Source organism: Conger conger, chromosome 9 (genome assembly GCF_963514075.1).
Source record: "Conger conger chromosome 9, fConCon1.1, whole genome shotgun sequence".
Classification (NCBI taxonomy): domain Eukaryota; kingdom Metazoa; phylum Chordata; class Actinopteri; order Anguilliformes; family Congridae; genus Conger; species Conger conger.
The window spans coordinates 44,969,200-44,988,562 of NC_083768.1; the positions used below are offsets into that span (position 1 = coordinate 44,969,200).

The 19,363-nt window shown below is 41.9% G+C and overlaps 2 protein-coding genes across 2 annotated transcripts; one reads left to right on the plus strand and one right to left on the minus strand.

Annotated features, from left to right (window-relative positions):
- Positions 1-1,967: 1,967 nt before the first annotated feature.
- On the plus strand, positions 1,968-6,547 carry LOC133137436 (fMet-Leu-Phe receptor-like). The gene is made up of 2 exons (XM_061255720.1): positions 1,968-2,066; positions 3,960-6,547. Exon 2 carries the CDS (start codon positions 3,960-3,962, stop codon positions 5,010-5,012), a length of 1,053 nt encoding a protein of 350 aa, XP_061111704.1. The 5' UTR covers positions 1,968-2,066; the 3' UTR covers positions 5,013-6,547.
- A 10,193-nt stretch (positions 6,548-16,740) lies between these two features.
- Positions 16,741-18,539, minus strand: lim2.4 (lens intrinsic membrane protein 2.4). Its single transcript, XM_061256205.1, has 4 exons — positions 18,365-18,539; positions 17,855-18,004; positions 17,348-17,482; positions 16,741-16,802 (listed from the first exon to the last, which is right to left on the minus strand). Exons 1-4 carry the CDS (start codon positions 18,537-18,539, stop codon positions 16,741-16,743), a joined length of 522 nt encoding a protein of 173 aa, XP_061112189.1.
- Positions 18,540-19,363: the final 824 nt, after the last annotated feature.

A 19,363-nucleotide genomic window follows, 5' to 3' on the forward strand; every position in this document is an offset into this window, starting at 1 on the left:
GGAATAGCTTAATTCAGCTAATTTATTCAGCTGAACTTATTCAGCTAATTCAGTAAACTCTAAGGCTTCATATACTCTTCCCACTGAACTCATACATTCTATGAGTCTACCCCCACTGCAAGTTAACTAACTTTACTACAAAAGTGTGGGAAATATATATTTATCTATTTTTCAGACAAACCATTCATATAGCAACAGTGCTGTAGAACTTTGGAGAGAACAACTGCTAGGTTACTGGCAGTATTACTGTGGATTTTCACTGAAGCCAAAAACTGTCAGTGACTGAAGAAAGCTGTTTAGGATTGGTTCTCAGGAGCCATTATTGGACAAGACACAGTAGTGCCACCCATCATGGGTTTCTAGAAGTCTCAATCTCCCAAGTCTTTGGTTGCAGCAGAGTTAAAGCATACAGTATGTGATGCTCACCTGCATGTGAGGGACAGGTCAGCAAGTCACAATAGCTGTTATCCTCCCCACAAAATAGGGACTGTTTTACATTAACAAAGCCACAAATATACCATGTCACAAATATTGCATATCCCTGTAGTTTATGCTAATCTTTATCTTGGCCCGGTACCTTTATTTTTCCCTTTGCAGAAGGTTATACTTCTGACATTTCTGACTGTTCTGGGCTAATGAAAGGTGTAGCACGATGTCCGCCCAGCAGACCCACACTTGCTGGTCTCAATGGCTAGGTAAGCCTGGCTGCCAACACAACAGAATGTAGAAAGCTTGGGGAACTCAAGTCCTACACGTCAGCCTGAAGCAGCGATTTTGCTGTGATCTGTGATTGAACTGTGATCATTGTGTAAGAGCAGCTTGTAAAAATAGCTGACACACCAGAACAAACTGGATTTACTTCAGGTGGCTAGATTCTCCTGGCCTGCGATACAAATTGGTTGTGGCTTCCAGTTGGACCGGGTTTGGAGTCCTGAGTCCCCATTTGTACTCATAGAGTTTCATTTGTCTGTTTGCAACGTGACGGAATTGGCTATTTACTGTCTGTATTCACAATACAGTCGAGGGGAGGACCCAGGAGCAGTTTTAAGGAAACAAAGAATGCATTGTAAATCTCCAAGACATTATAGATGGAACCTCAAATACAAATACAAGCATGTGGTCAAACCAGCATTTAAAATGATACAGATATCTTTGGTATATTCAGCACAAGCAGATTTTGGATTGTTGTGACAAAGACCTTGATTACCTGATTCAGTTTTTCTGTTTGTAGAACAAAAGCTCATTCTAATGGCATTTTAATCCATGGATAAATACATGTGTATGGCTTGCAATATTACAACTATGAATTAAAGCAGTTCATGTAATGTTGAATAACTGATCTCACTTGGCTCTCTTGTTGAATGTGGAACAGAAGCTTAGCAGGAAACACTGTGCTCTACAAACAAACCAACCAAACATCTGCAGTCACTCACAGGAGCAGACAGTGTGTTTCTGTTTCTGCTCAACTCTAAATTCTTAAAACCACAGCAGATTTGTTAAATTGTGTGTACAAGGAAGTAAAGCCAGTGGACTATTTGCAGATCTCTTGCCTCTGGGTTACAGCTGACCCATGTGTCCATTGACATGAGTGCATTCTTGCTGTGCTCCCTTCCGTTCCCAAGAGAAGCACTCATTCATTCATTCATTCATGTACGGATGAATCATTGGATCACGCTGCATCATTGGACAAGAATACATCACGCAGATGAAATATTTGAAAGTATGTCTATGTGCAGTAAAGAAAGATTTAAAGCCCAACATTATTTAATATTTTAAATATAACTTAAGGTTATATTTTACATATTGGGGGGCCTGCAGCTATGAAAACACACTTGGTTTTCGAGCATGATAAGAGAATAGCCTCAACACCTGTTTTAGCTGGGCTGATTGCTGAACCAGTGAGCAATTTGGTTTCCTGTCTTGTGGTGTGGACACAGTGGTTTCCTTTTTTTCCATACACATACACACACTCACGCACATGCATACACTCACATTAAACTAAGAATATACTGGGGAAGAGGCTATGTGGATCCAGATTTCATTGCCGTCAAACTGATATAGGAAAGGTAAGAATGAAATATTTCACTTTTTTAATGCTCTGAATATTTGTACACTTGTGATCATTTCACGCAGGGTAAAACAGAGACATGGGGCTGTAATTATGTCAGTTCTGCCAAACAGAGTCGGATTCTGATTTCATGTTATTCTGCTGTACATGACTTTGATGACCAGAGATATTTATCTGTATAGTTTAATTGGATAAGACAGATAAGTTGAACACTACAAAATAATTTGACCCATTTGGTTAATTCAGAATTTCAAAATGTGAACTACAATAAGCTATGGATGACAAATGTAAAAATGATATGGGGTTATTGTACACAGGGAGAACATATGGAGAATTGCATGACTGTTTTAATTCATAGTTCATTTCTCAAGAAATATAGAATGCCAAATAGAACAATTGGGAGTGAAAGATCAAAATCTATTTTTGTTTGCGTTTTGAAGAGACAAAGGTTCAGTTTCAATCAGAGCACAAAAGACAATGGTATCAAACTGTAGTCCTGGAGGGCTGCAGTGTCTGCAGGACTAACTCCAGTCCCAGAGAGCCACAGTGTCTGCAGGTATTTTTGGTTTTCTTTTAATCAGCAGCCAATTAAGGCCTTGAGAATATGATGTGCGGACTTTAGCCACTGAAAGACTTCATCACTCGTGCTGAAACACTGAGGGACTCCAGCACTGGAGTTTTACACCCCTGCTCTAAGGCAACACGGGGTGAAAACATTTTGTTTGTTTGTTTGTTTATTTGTTTAAATGAAAAGTTCAGCTTGCCATCCCTTCAGGGCTTCTCTTTGGGGGCCATGTACTGTACATTGAAAAGTATTCCCTGGACAAGCCCAATCACTCTAAAGTAGTTAGGAGCCTTGTTATCAAAATTGCATATGCATGCAAAGAGAAAATAGGTTGCAAACACTGATTTGCAAAAACATAATTGATTTGAGAACAAATACATTAAATAGGGTAAGATTTACACACATGCAATATGATTCATGGATGAATGCAACATTCTTTGAACACATGTATGATGGATTGGAAAAAGATTTGAAAAAGATTCTTTCAAAGTTGTAGGATGCTTTGAGTATGAATTATATGTCATAATATACAAGCTTAATGGTGCTGTATACGACAGTATACCCCGCCATGATAACAGCATTTGTGGTACATCACGGTATGTGATATGATGACAGAACAATCCTTAGTTATCATGCCACAAAAAAGGTGTACATGAGATTGCATCTGAAACTAACACAAAGAAACCTCTGCAAACAGACCTCTAGACAACACCCACAAATGTTAGCTGTTCTTTAAAGGTCTGCAACATACACTCAGTGATCACTTTATTAGGTTGACATGTACACCAGCTTGTTAATGCAAATATTTAATTAGGCAATCATGTGGCAGAAACTAAATGCATAAAAGCATGCAAACATAGTAAGGAAGTTCAGCTGTTTGAATGGGGACTAAATGTGATCTAAGTGACTTTGACCGTGGAATGATTGCTGGTGCCAGACAGGGTGGATTGAGTATCACAGATCTCCTGCTGATCTCCTGGGATTTTCAAGCTCAACACTCTCTAGAGTTTGCAGAAAAACAAAAAACATCCAGTGAGCAGCAGTTCTGTGGGTAGAAACGCGTTGTTAATACGAGAGGTCAGAGGAGAAGGGCCAAACTCGTTGAAGCTGACAGAACACACAACTCATGAAACCTCTAATGGATATGCTACAACAGCAGAAGATTTAATAAGGGTGTACAGTGCCTGTATGAGCCTCATATTATTTTATCTGAACTTACTGTACATTACAAGTGGGGCTGGGTTACATAAGCGCTGCTTTCTGAATAAATGAATGACACATTTCCTCCCCTCTCTCTCTTTCTCTCTTATACACACACACCTGCAGATGGTGACCAGCAGTCCCCTTCCCATGCCCCCCTCTGAAGCCCTGCAGGTGAAATCTTCTGTTGACATAGACGACATCATGGACAAAGTTCTGATTGTGTTCTACACACTGACCATCATCCTGGGCACCACGGGCAATGCAGTAGTCATCTGGATGGGCGGTTTCCGCTTGACTCCAACAGTCACCAACGTGTGGCTGGTCAACCTGGCGGTAGCCGACCTAATCTTCTGCCTGACTCGAATCATGTCGCTGACTAAGAAGCTCTTTTTCGACTACTGGCCCTTCGGAGTCTTCCTCTGCAAGTTCAACGGCTTCTTCAAGTACGCCAACATGTTCTGCAGCGTCTTCTTCATCAGTACCATCAGCGTGGACCGGGCCTTGTGTGTGTGGCGGCCCGTCCTGACCAAGCAGCGCCGCACATTGACCGCTGCTCGCCTGGTTAGCGTGGCGGTTTGGGCACTGTCCGTGGCCCTGAGCGCCCCCTACTTCTACTACCGAACCACCTTCCCTGGAAAAAACAACCTGTCCAAGTGCTCGTTGGAAGGAAAGGATAGGGGAGGGGAGATGTCGGGCATGATGGCCTTATACATCCTGCGTTTCGCCTGCGGGTTCCTCATCCCCTTCCTGGTGATCCTGTGCTGCTACGTGCTAGCCGCTATAGGCATACGGCGTACCCGCCTTTCCCAAAAGTCCAAACCCCTCAAGATCCTTGCCTGTCTCGTCTGTGCCTTCTTCCTGTGCTGGGCGCCCTACCACTTCTTCCTGCTGGTCAAGATGGTGGACGCCAAGAACCGGGTGGTGAAGATAGGCCTCCCGCTGGCCAAGGGGCTGGCTTACTTCAACAGCAGCGTCAACCCGCTGCTCTACTTCTTCATGGGAATGGACCTGCGCAAACGCTTCCGGCAGGGACTGTCCGAGGTGTACAGAAGGGCCCTGGCCGAGGCGGATGGCCTCACTGGCCAATCGGCGGACGGGCTGGAGGAGACCGGCACCCCCAGCACGCCAGCCAAAGCAGTGGGAAACATCTCAGAGGTCAACACGTCCACTTCATGAAAGCTTATAATGGACAAAAACTCAAAGTAACTACCATGGGAATGTATGACTGTGTAGCTGCCGAATGTTGTTTTCCGATCACGAGACCCTGGCAAATGTGCATGTGACTGGAACTGTGGCAACCTTCTATATTCAATTCTATGTGCTAATATTATATATTTTTATTTGTGTTTTCCATCACCTTTAAGTAGCTATTCTTCATTTTTCATAGCTGCATTTCATAGCTGCATTTGAACCAAATATCTTTTCCTTTTTGGTTTTACAAAAACATAAGCACACTTTATTTTGTGTATTTGTCTTAATGTATTTAGATGAATTGAATACTTACATCGGGACAAACAGATTTGTTGTAATTTATTACAGATTTATTGGTGGCAACTATTTTGAATTGACACATACAGATCATTATCAAGACTATGGCTTCACTGTTCACTGGATCTCTTGTTACATAATACGTGGATCTGGTAAGCCAGCAATGGTAGCTTATGTGCATTAAGATAGACATTGTTTTGGATATTTTAAACTAGCCAGATTGGTTTCTTTTCAGTGTAATTGTTCCTCCAGTTGTCTGCTCCCCATAATTATGTGATTCCCTCCATCATTATGATCACCTTGTTTCCGTGGTAACTGTTGTCTTGTTGTTGATTATACTGTACATTTCCTGGAGCTTCTTGGCTTCTTGGTACATTTCTCGGAATGGTACTTGAGACTGCAAACAAATTTGGTCGTCATGTGAATGTTACCTCTCAACAAACTGAAATCAAATCACAAATGTGATCTTCCCTTTTTTGCCAGTGTCTTTTTAACAATTAAATTCTGTCGAGGACCCGGCCCTAGGCCCCCCTGATGAGAGATTGACGGGGGATGGGTTAGAAAGGAATGCATTGTTAACCCCTCGCACACGCCATCGAGGTGGTAGTAAGAACGCCCGTAAGAAGAAAAATATGTGGTTCAGAGAATGAGCAGCCATACTTGTCAGTAGAGGAGTCTGAAGTCGGGGGACTTAGATTTAGGGTTTTAAGGAGCAAGGTTAAAGTTCTGACTGAGAATACCCCAACCCTACAGGGGAGGGGCACAATGCCTGGCTAAAGAAAAACAAAAATAAGGAAAACGGAAGGGATGTCAATACCGAAAGAAAAGTAATGATTAATGGCGGATGATTTACACTCAGCTATTGGCTGGATGACCTTTGTAGACCCCTTAAGGCGCCACAAAAAGGGGCACCTGAAGAGGGTGTTGGGATGGTGGCAGGCTTTAACGTCTGGCTTGCATGAAATCAAAGTTTGGAGGAAGTCAAGGAGAGATTATGAAACTGACACAGACACCAGTGATGAATAGGTTCATTAAAAACAACATAAGGGCTAGTGTTTTTCCACTCATATATTAAGTTGGGGGAAATTCCCAAACCAGAGGGGCCCATGAAATAAAATATTGGGGACAGTTCTTTGGAGGTATGAGAAAATGACAATTGGAAAAACAGAAATAATTAATATGGTCATTAAAAAACAGGTTATATAAAAGATAAATGTCTTCCCGCTTGACATAATGGGGGCATTTCTTATCAAAAAAGGTACACTTTTGTATGCAAAAAAGATATATAAGGGATAAGTTTTTAGACCTTAGAGCAGGATCCCAGAATTTGGCTTCAGAAGATATCTACGAGCTGGTGAAGAGAGAGCAACACAAGACAGCTGTAGTCAAGCTGGAGTGGCGCGCTCCCTCTGCGCGCCACTCCAGGATATGGATATGGAGAGAGGAGTGACGTATGCGGTGCGGACTCAGCCCAAGAGTTGTGACAGCAGGACTGATGTCGAAGAGGTGTTCACGCGCATCCCTCATCATACAGAAAAGCTGGTGAAAGAGTTAAAGGGCTTTTACAACATGCTTGGAGCCGTGAACTGCACCTGGAGGCCAACAGACGGGACGCGGGGTTCCTCCACGCTACAGAACACCTTCCTGCTGGACCCACGCAAGAACCTGAAGCCTCCCCCCCTAACCTCAGTGTCAGTGAGGAGAGGCATATGCTGCGGCTGCACTGCAAAACCCCCGACATGTTCGAAGAAATACCAGTGCACATCCCAGACAACAGGCAGGAGAAGTACGAAGTGCAAAGTCACGTCTTTCGAAAGTCTGGGTCCAGATCCTGCCCCAGATTCCCAAACCAATGCAGCTGTTCAAAGAGCTCATCAACAGCAAGGAGGAGGGATCAAATCCCGCAGAAAACGAGATGGCTATATTTAGGGCATGAGTGGTAATTATAATCTATATTACTTGTAGAAGTAGGAAAAGTAATACATAGAAGTAATACATTATAAGTTTCCTTTTATTTTTATATCTTTTATTTTTTAGAAAGATACTATATACGATATAAATAAGTAGTAGACTTTAGGGGTGTTCGTACCCATTGTATTAATGGAAGTTCAGTAGCTTTTATCTCCGTGAAGGGGGAGCCATAAGATAAGGTAAAGGCCAAAGAGGAGGATGGATATAGGAAGGGTGTACCTTGATTTTTAAACATCGTGGTGGAAAGGTAATTTAGAAAGAGCTAAGAGGGGTATATGTAACTTGCATGTGATTAGCAAACTGCAAAAGATGATATGTACACTGTAATCTGTATAACTCTATTCTTTTGATTGATTATAATAAAGTATATCTTACTATAATCATATGTGATAAAGAGTCTTTAGAGGAATACATTGAATACAGGACATCGATTACCAGATTTGCATCACACCCTTCACTTCAAGACTGGGCTGGAAGTTCAGTAGAACTTACCAGGGCTCCAGGACGTTCGGAGTACTTGAGTTCGTCCCCGAGACACCTCCTCGTGGGGTACTGCTCGTGGGAACGTGAGGTCTGAGCTCGGCAAGGGGTCCGTGGCTCACGACAATTCATACCAAGTTTGTAAACAAAATCTTCATTGACAACTAATAATTATGTTGTCAGAAGGCTAGAAGCATTGATCCAACTCTCTTAAGGGCCTATCTGAGAGTCACTTCTTTACAAACTAGCTAGTGCTTATGAGTCAAGGTTCACAAAATATTTCACATTCACATACAAAATTATGTGAAAATACGTCATGTTACATTTTAAGGTGGTGTGAGCAGTGTATTCCGCATTGATGACACTGCAGAAATGTTCATGCAAAATTGAGAGAGAGAGAGAAAGAGAGAAAGAGAGAGAGAGAGAGAGAGAGACAGTCATAAGACAGTGAGCAGCATGTCTAGACAGGGGAAGCATGTCATGATTTGCCTCTATTGGTTTAGTCAGAGAAGGTGCCATTTTTATTTTTAGTTACTCTCTCTCTCTCGCTCTGTTTCCTTTTCACCAGTAAAGGAAAGAATACATTTTAATTAGTATTGTCTCGTAACATAGACACATGTACATAAAAAGACATGTCCAAAATAAAATAATTTAAAAACCCAGCTGGTGCACATGTCATTGAAGCCCAGTGGCCAGTGCACTCACTCACGGGGGGGGGACATGGCTCAGGCAGTAAGAGCAGTTGTCTGGCAGTCGGAGGGTTGCCGGTTCGATCCCCCGCCCGGGCTGTGTCGAAGTATCCCTGAGCAAGACACCTAACCCCCATTTGCTCCTGACGAGCTGGTCGGTGCCTTGCATGGCAGCCAATCGCCGTCGGTGTGTCGGTGTGTCGGTGTGTCGGTGTGTGAGTGTGTGTATGAATGGGTGAATGAGAAGCATGAATTGTACAGCGCTTTGGATAAAGGCACTATATAAATGCCAACCATTTACCATTTACAAGCCTTGCAGAGAGTGAGTTCTGGTTTCAAGTCAAACTTCTCTGTGTATGCAAAATGGCACTCACTCGCTGTGCAGTCTCTCAGACCTTCCTGTTCTGGAAATGTTCAACTTCAGCTGACCAGCAAAACTTCAGCAAACTTGAAACTACCACATTATTACAACTTGCCCCCTGGTTCTTTAGAAAATCTGAACACAATTCTCACTCTAGAACTCACCAAAGTACAATAGCCATTCAAACGATTAAATTAGATAAAATAACTTAAGCCCTTGCACTACATATAATCCTTTTTTCTAAGAGGCTTGAATTTAGAAAATATATCCTTTTATACAGTGGTGTGAAAAAGTGTTTGCCCCCTTCCTGATTCCTTATTTTTTTGCATGTTTGTCACACTTAAATGTTTCAGATCAAACTAAATATTCGTCAAAGACAACACAAGTAAACACAAAATGCAGTTTTTAAATGAAGGTTTTTATTATTGAGGGAGAAAAAAAATCCAAACCTACATGGCCCTGTGTGAAAAAGTGATTGCCCCCTAAACCTAATAACTGGTTGGGCCACCCTTAGCTGCAACAACTGCAATCAAGCGTTTGCGATAACTTGCACTGAGTCTCTTACAGCGCTGTGGAGGAATTTTGGCCCACTCATCTTTGCAGAATTGTTGTAATTCAGCCACATTGGAGGGTTTTCGAGCATGAACCGCCTTTTTAAGGTCATGCCACAGCATCTCAATAGGATTCAGGTCAAGACTTTGACTAGGCCACTCCAAAGTCTTCATTTTGTTTTCCTTCAGCCATTCAGAGGTGGACTTGCTGGTGTGTTTTGGATCATTGTCCTGCTGCAGAACCCAAGTTCGTTTCAGCTTGATGTCACGAACAGATGGCCGGACATTCTCCGTCAGGATTTTTTGGTAGACAGCAGAATTCATGGTTCCATTTATCACAGCAAGTCTTCCAGGTCCTGAAGCAGCAAAACAGCCCCAGACCATCACACTACCACCACCATATTTTACTGTTGGTATGATGTTCTTTTTCTGAAATGCGGTGCTACTTTTACGCCAGATGTAATGGGACACGCACCTTCCAAAAAGTTCAACTTTTGTCTCGTCAGACCACAGTGTATTTTCCCAAAAGTCTTGGGGATCATCAAGATGTTTTCTGGCAAAACTGAGACAAGCCTTAATGTTCTTTTTGGTCAGCAGTGGTTTTCGTCTTGGAACTCTGCCATGCAGGCCATTTTTGCCCAGTCTCTTTCTTATGGTGGAGTCATGAACACTGACCTTAACTGAGGCAAGTGAGGCCTGCAGTTCTTTGGATGTTGTTGTGGGGTCTTTTGTGACCTCTTGGATGAGTCGTCGCTGCGCTCTTGGGGTCATTTTGGTCGGCCGGCCAGTCCTGGGAAGGTTCACCACTGTTCCATGTTTTCGCCATTTGTGGATAATGGCTCTCACTGTGGTTCGCTGGAGTCCCAAAGCTTTAGAAATGGCTTTATAACCTTTTCCAGACTGATAGATCTCAATTACTTTCTTTCTCATTTGTTCCTGAATTTCTTTAGATCTCGGCATGATGTCTAGCTTTTGAGGATCATTTGGTCTACTTCACTTTGTCAGGCACGTCCTATTTAAGTGATTTCTTGATTGAGAACAGGTGTCGCAGTAATCAGGCCTGGGTGTGGCTAGAGAAATTGAACTCAGGTTTGATAAACCACAGTTCAGTTATGTTTTAACAGGGGGGGCAATCACTTTTTCACACAGGTGTAGGTTTGGATTTTTTTTCTCTCTTAATGATAAAAACCTTCATTTAAAAACTGCATTCACGTGTGTTGTCTTTGACTAATATTTAAATTTATTTGATGATCTGAAACATTTAAGTGTGACAAACATGCAAAAAAATAAGAAATCAGGAAGGGGGCAAGCACTTTTTCACACCACTGTATGTTATGAAGCATCGTCATTTCAGCATGTTATAAAGTATCTTTAATCATCTTATAAAGTATCTTTGTTGCAGTATGTTATAAAGTATCCTTATTTTAGTAGGTTATAAAGTATCTTTATTCATCACGTTATAAAGTATCTTTATTCCAGTATGGTGTTAAGCATATTTATTTCAGTATGTTATAAAAGTATTCTTACTTCAGTATGTTCTGCAAAACACCCAGACACGATGGGCAGCCTTTTGATGGCGGGAATGTGGGAAAGGCTCTATGCATTATTCCAAAACAAACTAAACTCCTTTCAGCAGCATTGGAGATCAGATTATGGGAAAGAAAGAAAAAAGGTATGGCACTTCAATCATCCAGTCATGAGGAAACAAATATATGGTTTTGTATCTCTACATTTTTAAAGATATGAAAGTTTTTTTGTCTAACACTTTTTCAAGTAGGGAAAAATAATACATTGGGTGAATCTTCATATCAGATTCCATCAATGGATCCTAATATTGCACCAGCATCTCTAACTACTGTGTTTGAAGTTAAAGAAAAGACAATCATATTGAGGCCATTCAACACACATCAGAGAATTGTCTGTAACCTCGAGACAAATTCCTATTATGGTTTTAGTTTTTAGAGGAACTAGGGGTTGGCAGGCAGGTGATCCTATGTTATTTGTGGTTTTCTCCATACATGTTGTGTATGCTTGCGTGTGTGCATGTGTCTGTGTGTGTATGTGTGTGTGAACATGCATGTGTGCATGTGTTTGTGGATATACTCAGTCAACATTACCCTTTTTGTGAAAAAATGTCAGCTGCCCAGTTTATGAAGCCAAATCTTTATTACATGTAGTATGTATGTATGTGTTTGTGGGTTTGGGTGTGTGCGTGTGCACGTGTGTATGTGTTTGTGCACGCAACTGATAACAGACCTACTTACAGTAATAATACTAATAGCATGACTCCTAAGGATTCCCTCATAGTTCATTTTTTAACCAGGACTATATGCACAGCAAGATTTACATCCACAAGCCAGCACCACATGTTACTTACATTTTTTAATGGTTCTTTCTTAATTACCGATATCCTATACAAGGTTTGAAGCCTTGTATAAACATTGCTATCACATTGTTGTTCACCACAGACTTTGCAGTAACTTTCTGGTTTCAATATTATCTTGTGCTAACCAGGCGGTAGGATGCACATGTCAGTGGTTTCCTCTAGGCCGAGACATGAACAATGCAGACAATGTGGCAGACTCAGGCATGTGTCCCCTAGGCAAGTTACCTTCTGCCTGAAAATGCTGACTATTTCAACAGTTATCTGTGTATAAGTCAGTGGTTCCCAACCCTGTTCCTGGAGATCTACTGTCTTGTAGGTTTTCACTCCAACCATAACAAAGCACACACCTAGTGTAAAATCCTATGCTATGACCAACTTGAATTGGCTACCAGCTGTTTCAAAACATAGCATGAGCTGGTCAAACCATGATGAGTATGGAGCTGGTCTGAACTGGTCAACCAGCAACCAGCTGTTTTAAAACCTAGAAATGTAAACCTGCAGGAATGTCAATCTCCAGGAATAAGGTTGGGCATCCATCCATCCATCCATTATCTTAACCCGCTTATCCTGAACAGGGTCGCAGGGGGGCTGGAGCCTATCCCAGCATACATTGGGCAGGAATACACCCTGGACAGGTCGCCAGTCCATCGCAGGGCACACACACCATTCACTCACACACTCATACCTATGGGCAATTTAGACTCTCCAATCAGCCTAACCTGCATGTCTTTGGACTGTGGGAGGAGACTGGAGTATCCAGAGGAAACCCACGCAGACACGGGGAGAACATGCAAACCCCGCACAGAGAGGCCCCGGCCGACAGGGATTCGAACCCAGGACCTCCTTGCTGTGAGGCGGCAGTGCTACCCACTGTGCGGAGACAGATCCTGATTATCAACAGCAGACATGTAAAGCTGAAAATCAAAAAGGAGAACTCAAAGAGCAAGGCTGTGTCTTCTGCTTCCCCTTAGAAACTATTCTTTACCATGAAGGGGAACTAAGTTAAACATGCAAAAGAAGAACACTGGAAGACACTTCTCTCTTACACGGCGAGTAGCAAACGAAGAAGGGGAAGGATTTAAAAAGGTATGCTGAGTGAAATGTACAAGTTTCAGTGTCTCCTGCAACTTAAAATGTAACATGACGCAACTTTCAGGGTCATTGTGAGGGTTAGATTGCCAGTGAAAGCAATCCGGGAAGAAGTACTGTGTAATTATGTCATCCGCCTGGTAGAGATAAAGAGATGAACTGGGTTGGTTCCACCTGACCAAGATATTGTTAAGTGGAATGCGATTTCTTAGAGAGAAACTGATGATAAGTATTCATGCCAGGCTGGTAGTGATCTTTGGAAGCACCAAATGGGGGCCATCATGACTGATGACTGGTCAATAGAACCCCCTCAATGTTTCTGCCATATCAATAAAGTATTTTGTCTTGAAAAGTTGGAGTCAGACTTGTGCAGAAACGACAAAAGAAAGCCCTAACGGGACTTCATTACATCCCTTTTGTCTGAGTCGTGCATTTATGGTCCACCCCCCCACGCACCCATCTCACAGCCATGAGTCTTCTCCTATCATTTGTGTTAGAGAAGGTTAGAGAACACCATGGAGATGTTTGGAGTCATTGTGCTGCTGGATAATCTCCCTACAACCAAGTCTCAGCATCCTTTTGCTTTTCAAGACTAAAAGCAATTCAGTCTTCAAACAACTCTCTATCTGTCTGTCTGTCTATCCGTCAGCATCCTAGTAGAAACAACCAGATTTTCTGTTAAAGTTATTGGCATTTGGCAGATGATCTTATCCAGAGCGACGTACAACAGTTTCCTGGTACTTTGTTACTTTGGTACTTTGTTGATCCACCTCTGTCATTGACATATGAAGTGCTTCTCTAAGCCGGCAAGCCCTCTAGAGGTCTAGAGCGGTAAATACTGGAATTTCCAGGAGTAGACAGTGAAAACCATGACAGGTTTGGCAGACTCCAGATGCTTGGTTTTGTTTATTGTCCTCAGTAAAGGCTGTCTTACATTACATTCATTCATTACATTAATGGCATTTGGCATAATGGCATCTTATCCAGAGCGACGTACAGTTGAGTTTTTTAGGCGAAGCAGGAGACAATCCTCCCCTGGAGCAATGCAGGGTTAAGGGCCTTGCTCAAGGGCCCAATGACTGTGCGGATCTTATTGTGGCTACACTGGGATTAGAACCACCAACCTTGCATGTCCCAGTCATTTACCTTAACCACTACACTACGCTAAAGTCCTAAAGGTCTTTGTGCCAGCCCTCCGAATAGTTTGTATTGTTTTGTATAAAATTGGTACGTCCAGATTTTATGGTCTTTTAGAGACTTCGTGACCCCAAGATGCAATCTCTGCAATTCTTAAATTGTGATCCTTGGGTTCTCTATGGCCTCTCTCACCATCTTTCTTACTGTTTGTCGGGACAAACTATAGTTGTCCTGTTCCTGGCAAGTTTCCAACCATTCCATATGTTTTACATAAAAGTATATTGTTTTCCCAAATGTTTGAATATACCATATAGATTCTTATCTTTGTTGTTTATTATATGCAAACTGATTTATCTATTTTTCTTTATTTTTCTGAAGGGAGCCAATAATTCTGTAGCCCACTGTAAATCCTGATACAGCATTACTGATGTGATAGCTACATGCAGATTTTTCTATTTTGGTTACATCTACCAGCTGACAAACGAGCTGGCTACGTTTTTTTTCTAGCCATTGCGATATTTGTTTCTTCTGAAACTGACAGGTTGAGTCAAAAAGGTTTCTGTTCATGAGAAACAAGAGCAAAGTTATATGCATGTAAAGCCAATGCGGGTTATGAATTAGTCAGTATCCTGCCTGCACTGCAGGACAGCAGAACTGAGAAGAAGATATGACTGCTTACCTTGAAACTGCCTTTTGGGTTGTTAGTCTATTGTACTGGCTAAATTGAAGAGACAGTCTAATAATGTCTATAGCCACAATCTTCCTTACATTTGTAGAGAAATACCTCATATGAAGTGATATGCACTCGGTTTATATTTTAATAAATGGAAGTACAGTGTCAAATTCACCATTCATTCCATATATAGTGCCTCTGGAGACAAGTAATGACCAACACAGCTTATTTCTATGGTATTTTTTCTAAAAAAGGACATAAAATCAGTTGGCTACAGTGGTGAGACTATGACCAGTTAAACAATGCTCCCAACCACAATTGAGAGCGTCAGGGCCAGACTCTGTGGGCCATTATAACTAAGACTCTGTTCACCAGTTAGGGTTCTCACTTCTCAAACTTTCATTTTCAATTGTCAGTATGGCTATGCATAAGGTGAATACACAGGATGGCTCAAGGGATCAATTCCCTTTTTATGATGGCTCCATCTAGTGGTGACAGTATTACAAGAATTTATGGTTCAGAATTCATTGCGTTTCCATATAGACCACATGGTTCTGTCTGTGCAGTCTATAGCCTACTGGCTACAGTGTCTGAATGGGACCTGGATGGTTCAAGCCCCGGTACAATAAGCTCAGCGCAGGTATTGGGCCCTTGAGCAAGGCCCTTAACCCCCCATTGCTCCAGGGGCTTGCCCCTGCTTAGTCAACTGTAAGTCACTTTGGATAAAAGTGCCAGCTAAATAACTGTAATCTAATGTAACATTTCATAAAATAAATAATAAAACTCTGCTGCCACAATGCTAACCCATACTTGATTCTGGCAACACTATCCCCAGGACACGATTTGGAAACAGAGCTTCCTCTGTGGCTGCTCCCACCCTGTGGAATGCTCTCCCAATGTACACCAGGGAAGCGGAAACTATTGTCATTTTTAAATCCCATCTCAAGATCCACCTTTCAATATCAGTTATCCTTAGCTCCACTTTTGCCTTATTCGTGTGTTTGTGTTTATACCTCATTCTGTACTCCCTTCTCTACAACTTTCCTTTGTATGTGTTTTGCCTGCATGTACCATTCTTGCTGTTTTTACCCTTTTAACCATGTCAAGCGACCTTGGGCTCTGGAAAGGCGCCACATAAATAAAATGTATTATTATTATTATTATTATTATGGTCTTCTCTTTACCTACCTCATCTGAGAGACCCAGCAGCTATACCAAACCTGTTCTCTGCCCCACCTCCTTCACCATGGAGTTCCAGCAGAGTTACCTTCAAACTCCCCTTTTGGCCTTCTCACTTATGTAACGAACCACATATTGAGACAAATAGAAAGCAAAACTGTGTGTGTACCCATGGGAAAGAAAAAGGTTGACAGAGACAGAGGCATACAGAAGTTACAGTTCAATAAATTGAAGAGCAAAAAAAAGCAGTCCAAGTTCTGGTGACACTCTACGAGTTTGTTTATTTTCCAATGTCCGCCTTTGACCCGTAGGCCACGACGACGCCTTTCTGTAACTCTGTGGCTCGAACCCTGTCACCACTCTTTAAGGCAGACCGCAGGAGCGGCAAGGCATCATTCTGTACCCCAACACTTCAGTTAACACATTTCCAATGGCACTGTTTTCTCCTGTATTAAAACAAACTGTATGCTCAAATACCCCAATATACTTTGTATGTGACATGCAATAATAATAATAATAATAATAATAATAATAATAATCATAATACACAGATAGGTGTACATGCAAATCACAGTTGTTACTAGCAGAAGGTTAATATCGACAAACGGCCCTGACTTATCCGCTGTTGCAATAAGCAAGATCCATTTGATGAGGAACTTTATTGAAAGACCGGGGGGCAATGTGAAAAAATCTGCATACATCCACTTTCTTCTCTTTGTATGTGCAAATACATGGATATCTATGTGTGAAATCTGCCTCTTTTATTGGAAGAGGTTTGAGAAAGGCACCAGAATGAAGATCACATCTATTCTTTTTTTCTCTCTTTCTTTGTTTTTGCACCATTGGGTTCTTCCCAAAGTGCAAAATCATCCCACTTCTTCTTCTTAGTTTTTTCTCTCCTTAGCGAGGGCCTGCCACTCTTCTGCACTCATGCATTCTGTAGGCACACATGTAAAATATCCCTGCAATACACAGACCGCACTGTTAAATATCACACTCCTTAGGCCAAATCACAAGCCTATTTTATCAAGCTTTATTAAATAATTGCACAATACAATACATATAAAAGGCCCTGCTGCGGTGTTCTGCATGTTGGCATAGCAGGATGCTTTATGAGGTTATTCAAATCAAAAGTTGAATCAAAAGCAAAACTCATGAATACATGAACAGATACAGTAGTTCTTGAGACCTGATTTAAAAGACTAAGTACAGGAGCTAAGCAGAATCTCTGACTTGGCCTGGAATTGACTTGTAAAGATGATGCACAGGGTGTGACCTTGGAATTATAAGATTCTATATGTGTTCGGAGTGGTTTTGAGATATTGAGCTTCAAAGATAAAATGTTTGTGTAAAACTTCACATGTACATATATTTAGTGCCATAACTCATTTCTATAAAAAAAACAGGTGACTTTGAGGGAAATCTTTGATCGTAAAGGTAAGTATGTGGCCTTTGAATGCCAGAATTCTACAGTTTGGGTTCTACTGTTTGGGTTCCGACTCCTCACCTGCAAAGAAAGTCATGAGCAGGGCCACCCATCCTAGGATGTAGGACCAAGAGAAGCGCCAGTCGCCGAAACGCTTTCCCAGAAAATTGACCGTCACCCCGGTGTAGATGGCCATTGCCAACAGGACAAACAGAGCTGTAGCAGGAGAAGAGTGGAGGCTCAGACACATGTTAACACATACTTATTTAGCTGACACTTTTATCCACGTCTTGATTAGATTAAGCAGGGAAAAATCCCCCCTGGAGCACTGCGGGATCAAGGGCCTTGCTCAAGGGCTCCTTCCCACACCTGGAGTTTTTTCTCCCCGCTGTTTGAAGGTTTACATGCATGTGGCACGTATAGCTCATGCTAATAAGGTGCATATTAAAGTGTATGTCAGCAATAAGCTATTGGTATAGGTGTTACATATTTCTGTACGATAAGTGTGTACATGTTATATGTTGAAAGCACGTATGAATGAGTATATATGTTGCACATCAGGAACACGTGTGTCTGCTTACGACTTACTGGAAATGAAAAACATGATCCCAGCTGCGAAGGAGCGGTTGAATCTCTCAAAAGCAGAGAAGTGGGCAAACGACAGGATTCCGGCGATGATGCCAGCAAAGCACGACATCGCCGACAGGATCATGAACGCACGCGTTGCGTTCCAGTAGGCTGTGGAGAAAAACCAGGGAGTGATGGGATTGCTTGCTGAAGGGAATCCATCAGTGAAGCAAAGCATTCAAGTTTCAAGCATTTGAAATGTTTAACCTTTTTTTGTCCCATCTCAGTTAGCATGGCAATGTTGTAATAGTACTGTGAGGCCACAATAGTGTCTGTCTTGTAGTGTTGTTGTCATCACAGCGGTGCCAGTGTGGTACTGTTACTGTGATGCCACAGCACTGTGTGTGGTAATAGTACTGTAAGGGCACAGTAGTATCCATGTTGTGGTGTTGTTGTCATCACAGTGGTGCCAGTGCGGTGCTGTTACTGTGATGTCAGAGTTGCATCAGCAATGTCCTGAACGTCACTCACCGATGCTGTCTGTCTGCATGTAACATTTGCCAGACATGCAGTATCTCCACAGCCCCTGGTGGGCAAAACTGCCAGAGAGACGGTACTGCATCCAGTAGTCCGTGGCCGTGGAGACAACCAGCAGGATGTTCCCCACAATGGCGCAGAACAGACCTCCTCCCATGAAGCTGTACATGCTGAGCAACACTGCGACAGCTGCACAACACTAAACACTGTGAATATGCATGCAGCGCAGTCAGTACTCTGCAATACAGTCAGTACCAGATTCTGCAGATTCACCATTCTGCATCTCTATATTAGTCTACACATTGGACTTTGTCATAACAATTATACATGTCACAAAAAGATGAGCGAATCATTGTGCAACATGAATCCATAAAACAATCCTACAGATATCAGATCATAGATAGCACACGTGAATGCAAATCAGTCTAATGGGCATAACATTCAGTGCGATCAGAATCATTATCTTCATACAGCACAGTTTATATACAGCATGTATGCAGTGCAATTGCTACCACTGGCAGACTAGACATACTAGAGCATCCATGTTCATGACATAGCATACATTAAAGTCAGTGTTACTGATTTCATATACATAAACAGCAACCCACTGACAACACTATAAATAACCAAGACTCAAATAAAACTGTCAGTGCCTCGGTTATCATAATGCAATGTAGCAACAACCAGCCTTTGTACAGACTTTCATTCTCACCCACAAATAGTGACCACAGGATTATAAAGTTCTATCTACCTTCTGAGTAGTTCTGAGATATTGAGCTTCAGAATTTCACATCCTAACACTGAAATGCAGGGCAGTTCTTCATAGATCAAAAATGTACATCAAAATTCCCCATATTTATGACACTCATAAACCTTACAAGGTCTCAAAATATATTCTCATGTTCTCACATCTCAAGACTGTGAATAAAATCATGGATTTAATATTTGAATATGCAACCAAACTCTCAGAAGGCACCATGGAAGATATTGCGC

Bases quoted from the DNA above. Each gene is read 5' to 3' on its own strand.
- lim2.4 (XM_061256205.1), bottom strand. From the start codon at position 18,539: ATGTACAGCTTCATGGGAGGAGGTCTGTTCTGCGCCATTGTGGGGAAC. The intron at 17,483-17,854 runs GTAAGTCGTAAG...CTCCTGCTACAG, and splicing joins GATCATGTTTTTCATTTCCA to CTCTGTTTGTCCTGTTGGCA. The intron at 16,803-17,347 runs GTGAGGAGTCGG...TGTGTATTGCAG, and splicing joins GCTCATGACTTTCTTTGCAG to GGATATTTTACATGTGTGCC.
- LOC133137436 (XM_061255720.1), top strand. From the start codon at position 3,960: ATGGTGACCAGCAGTCCCCTTCCCATGCCCCCCTCTGAAGCCCTGCAG.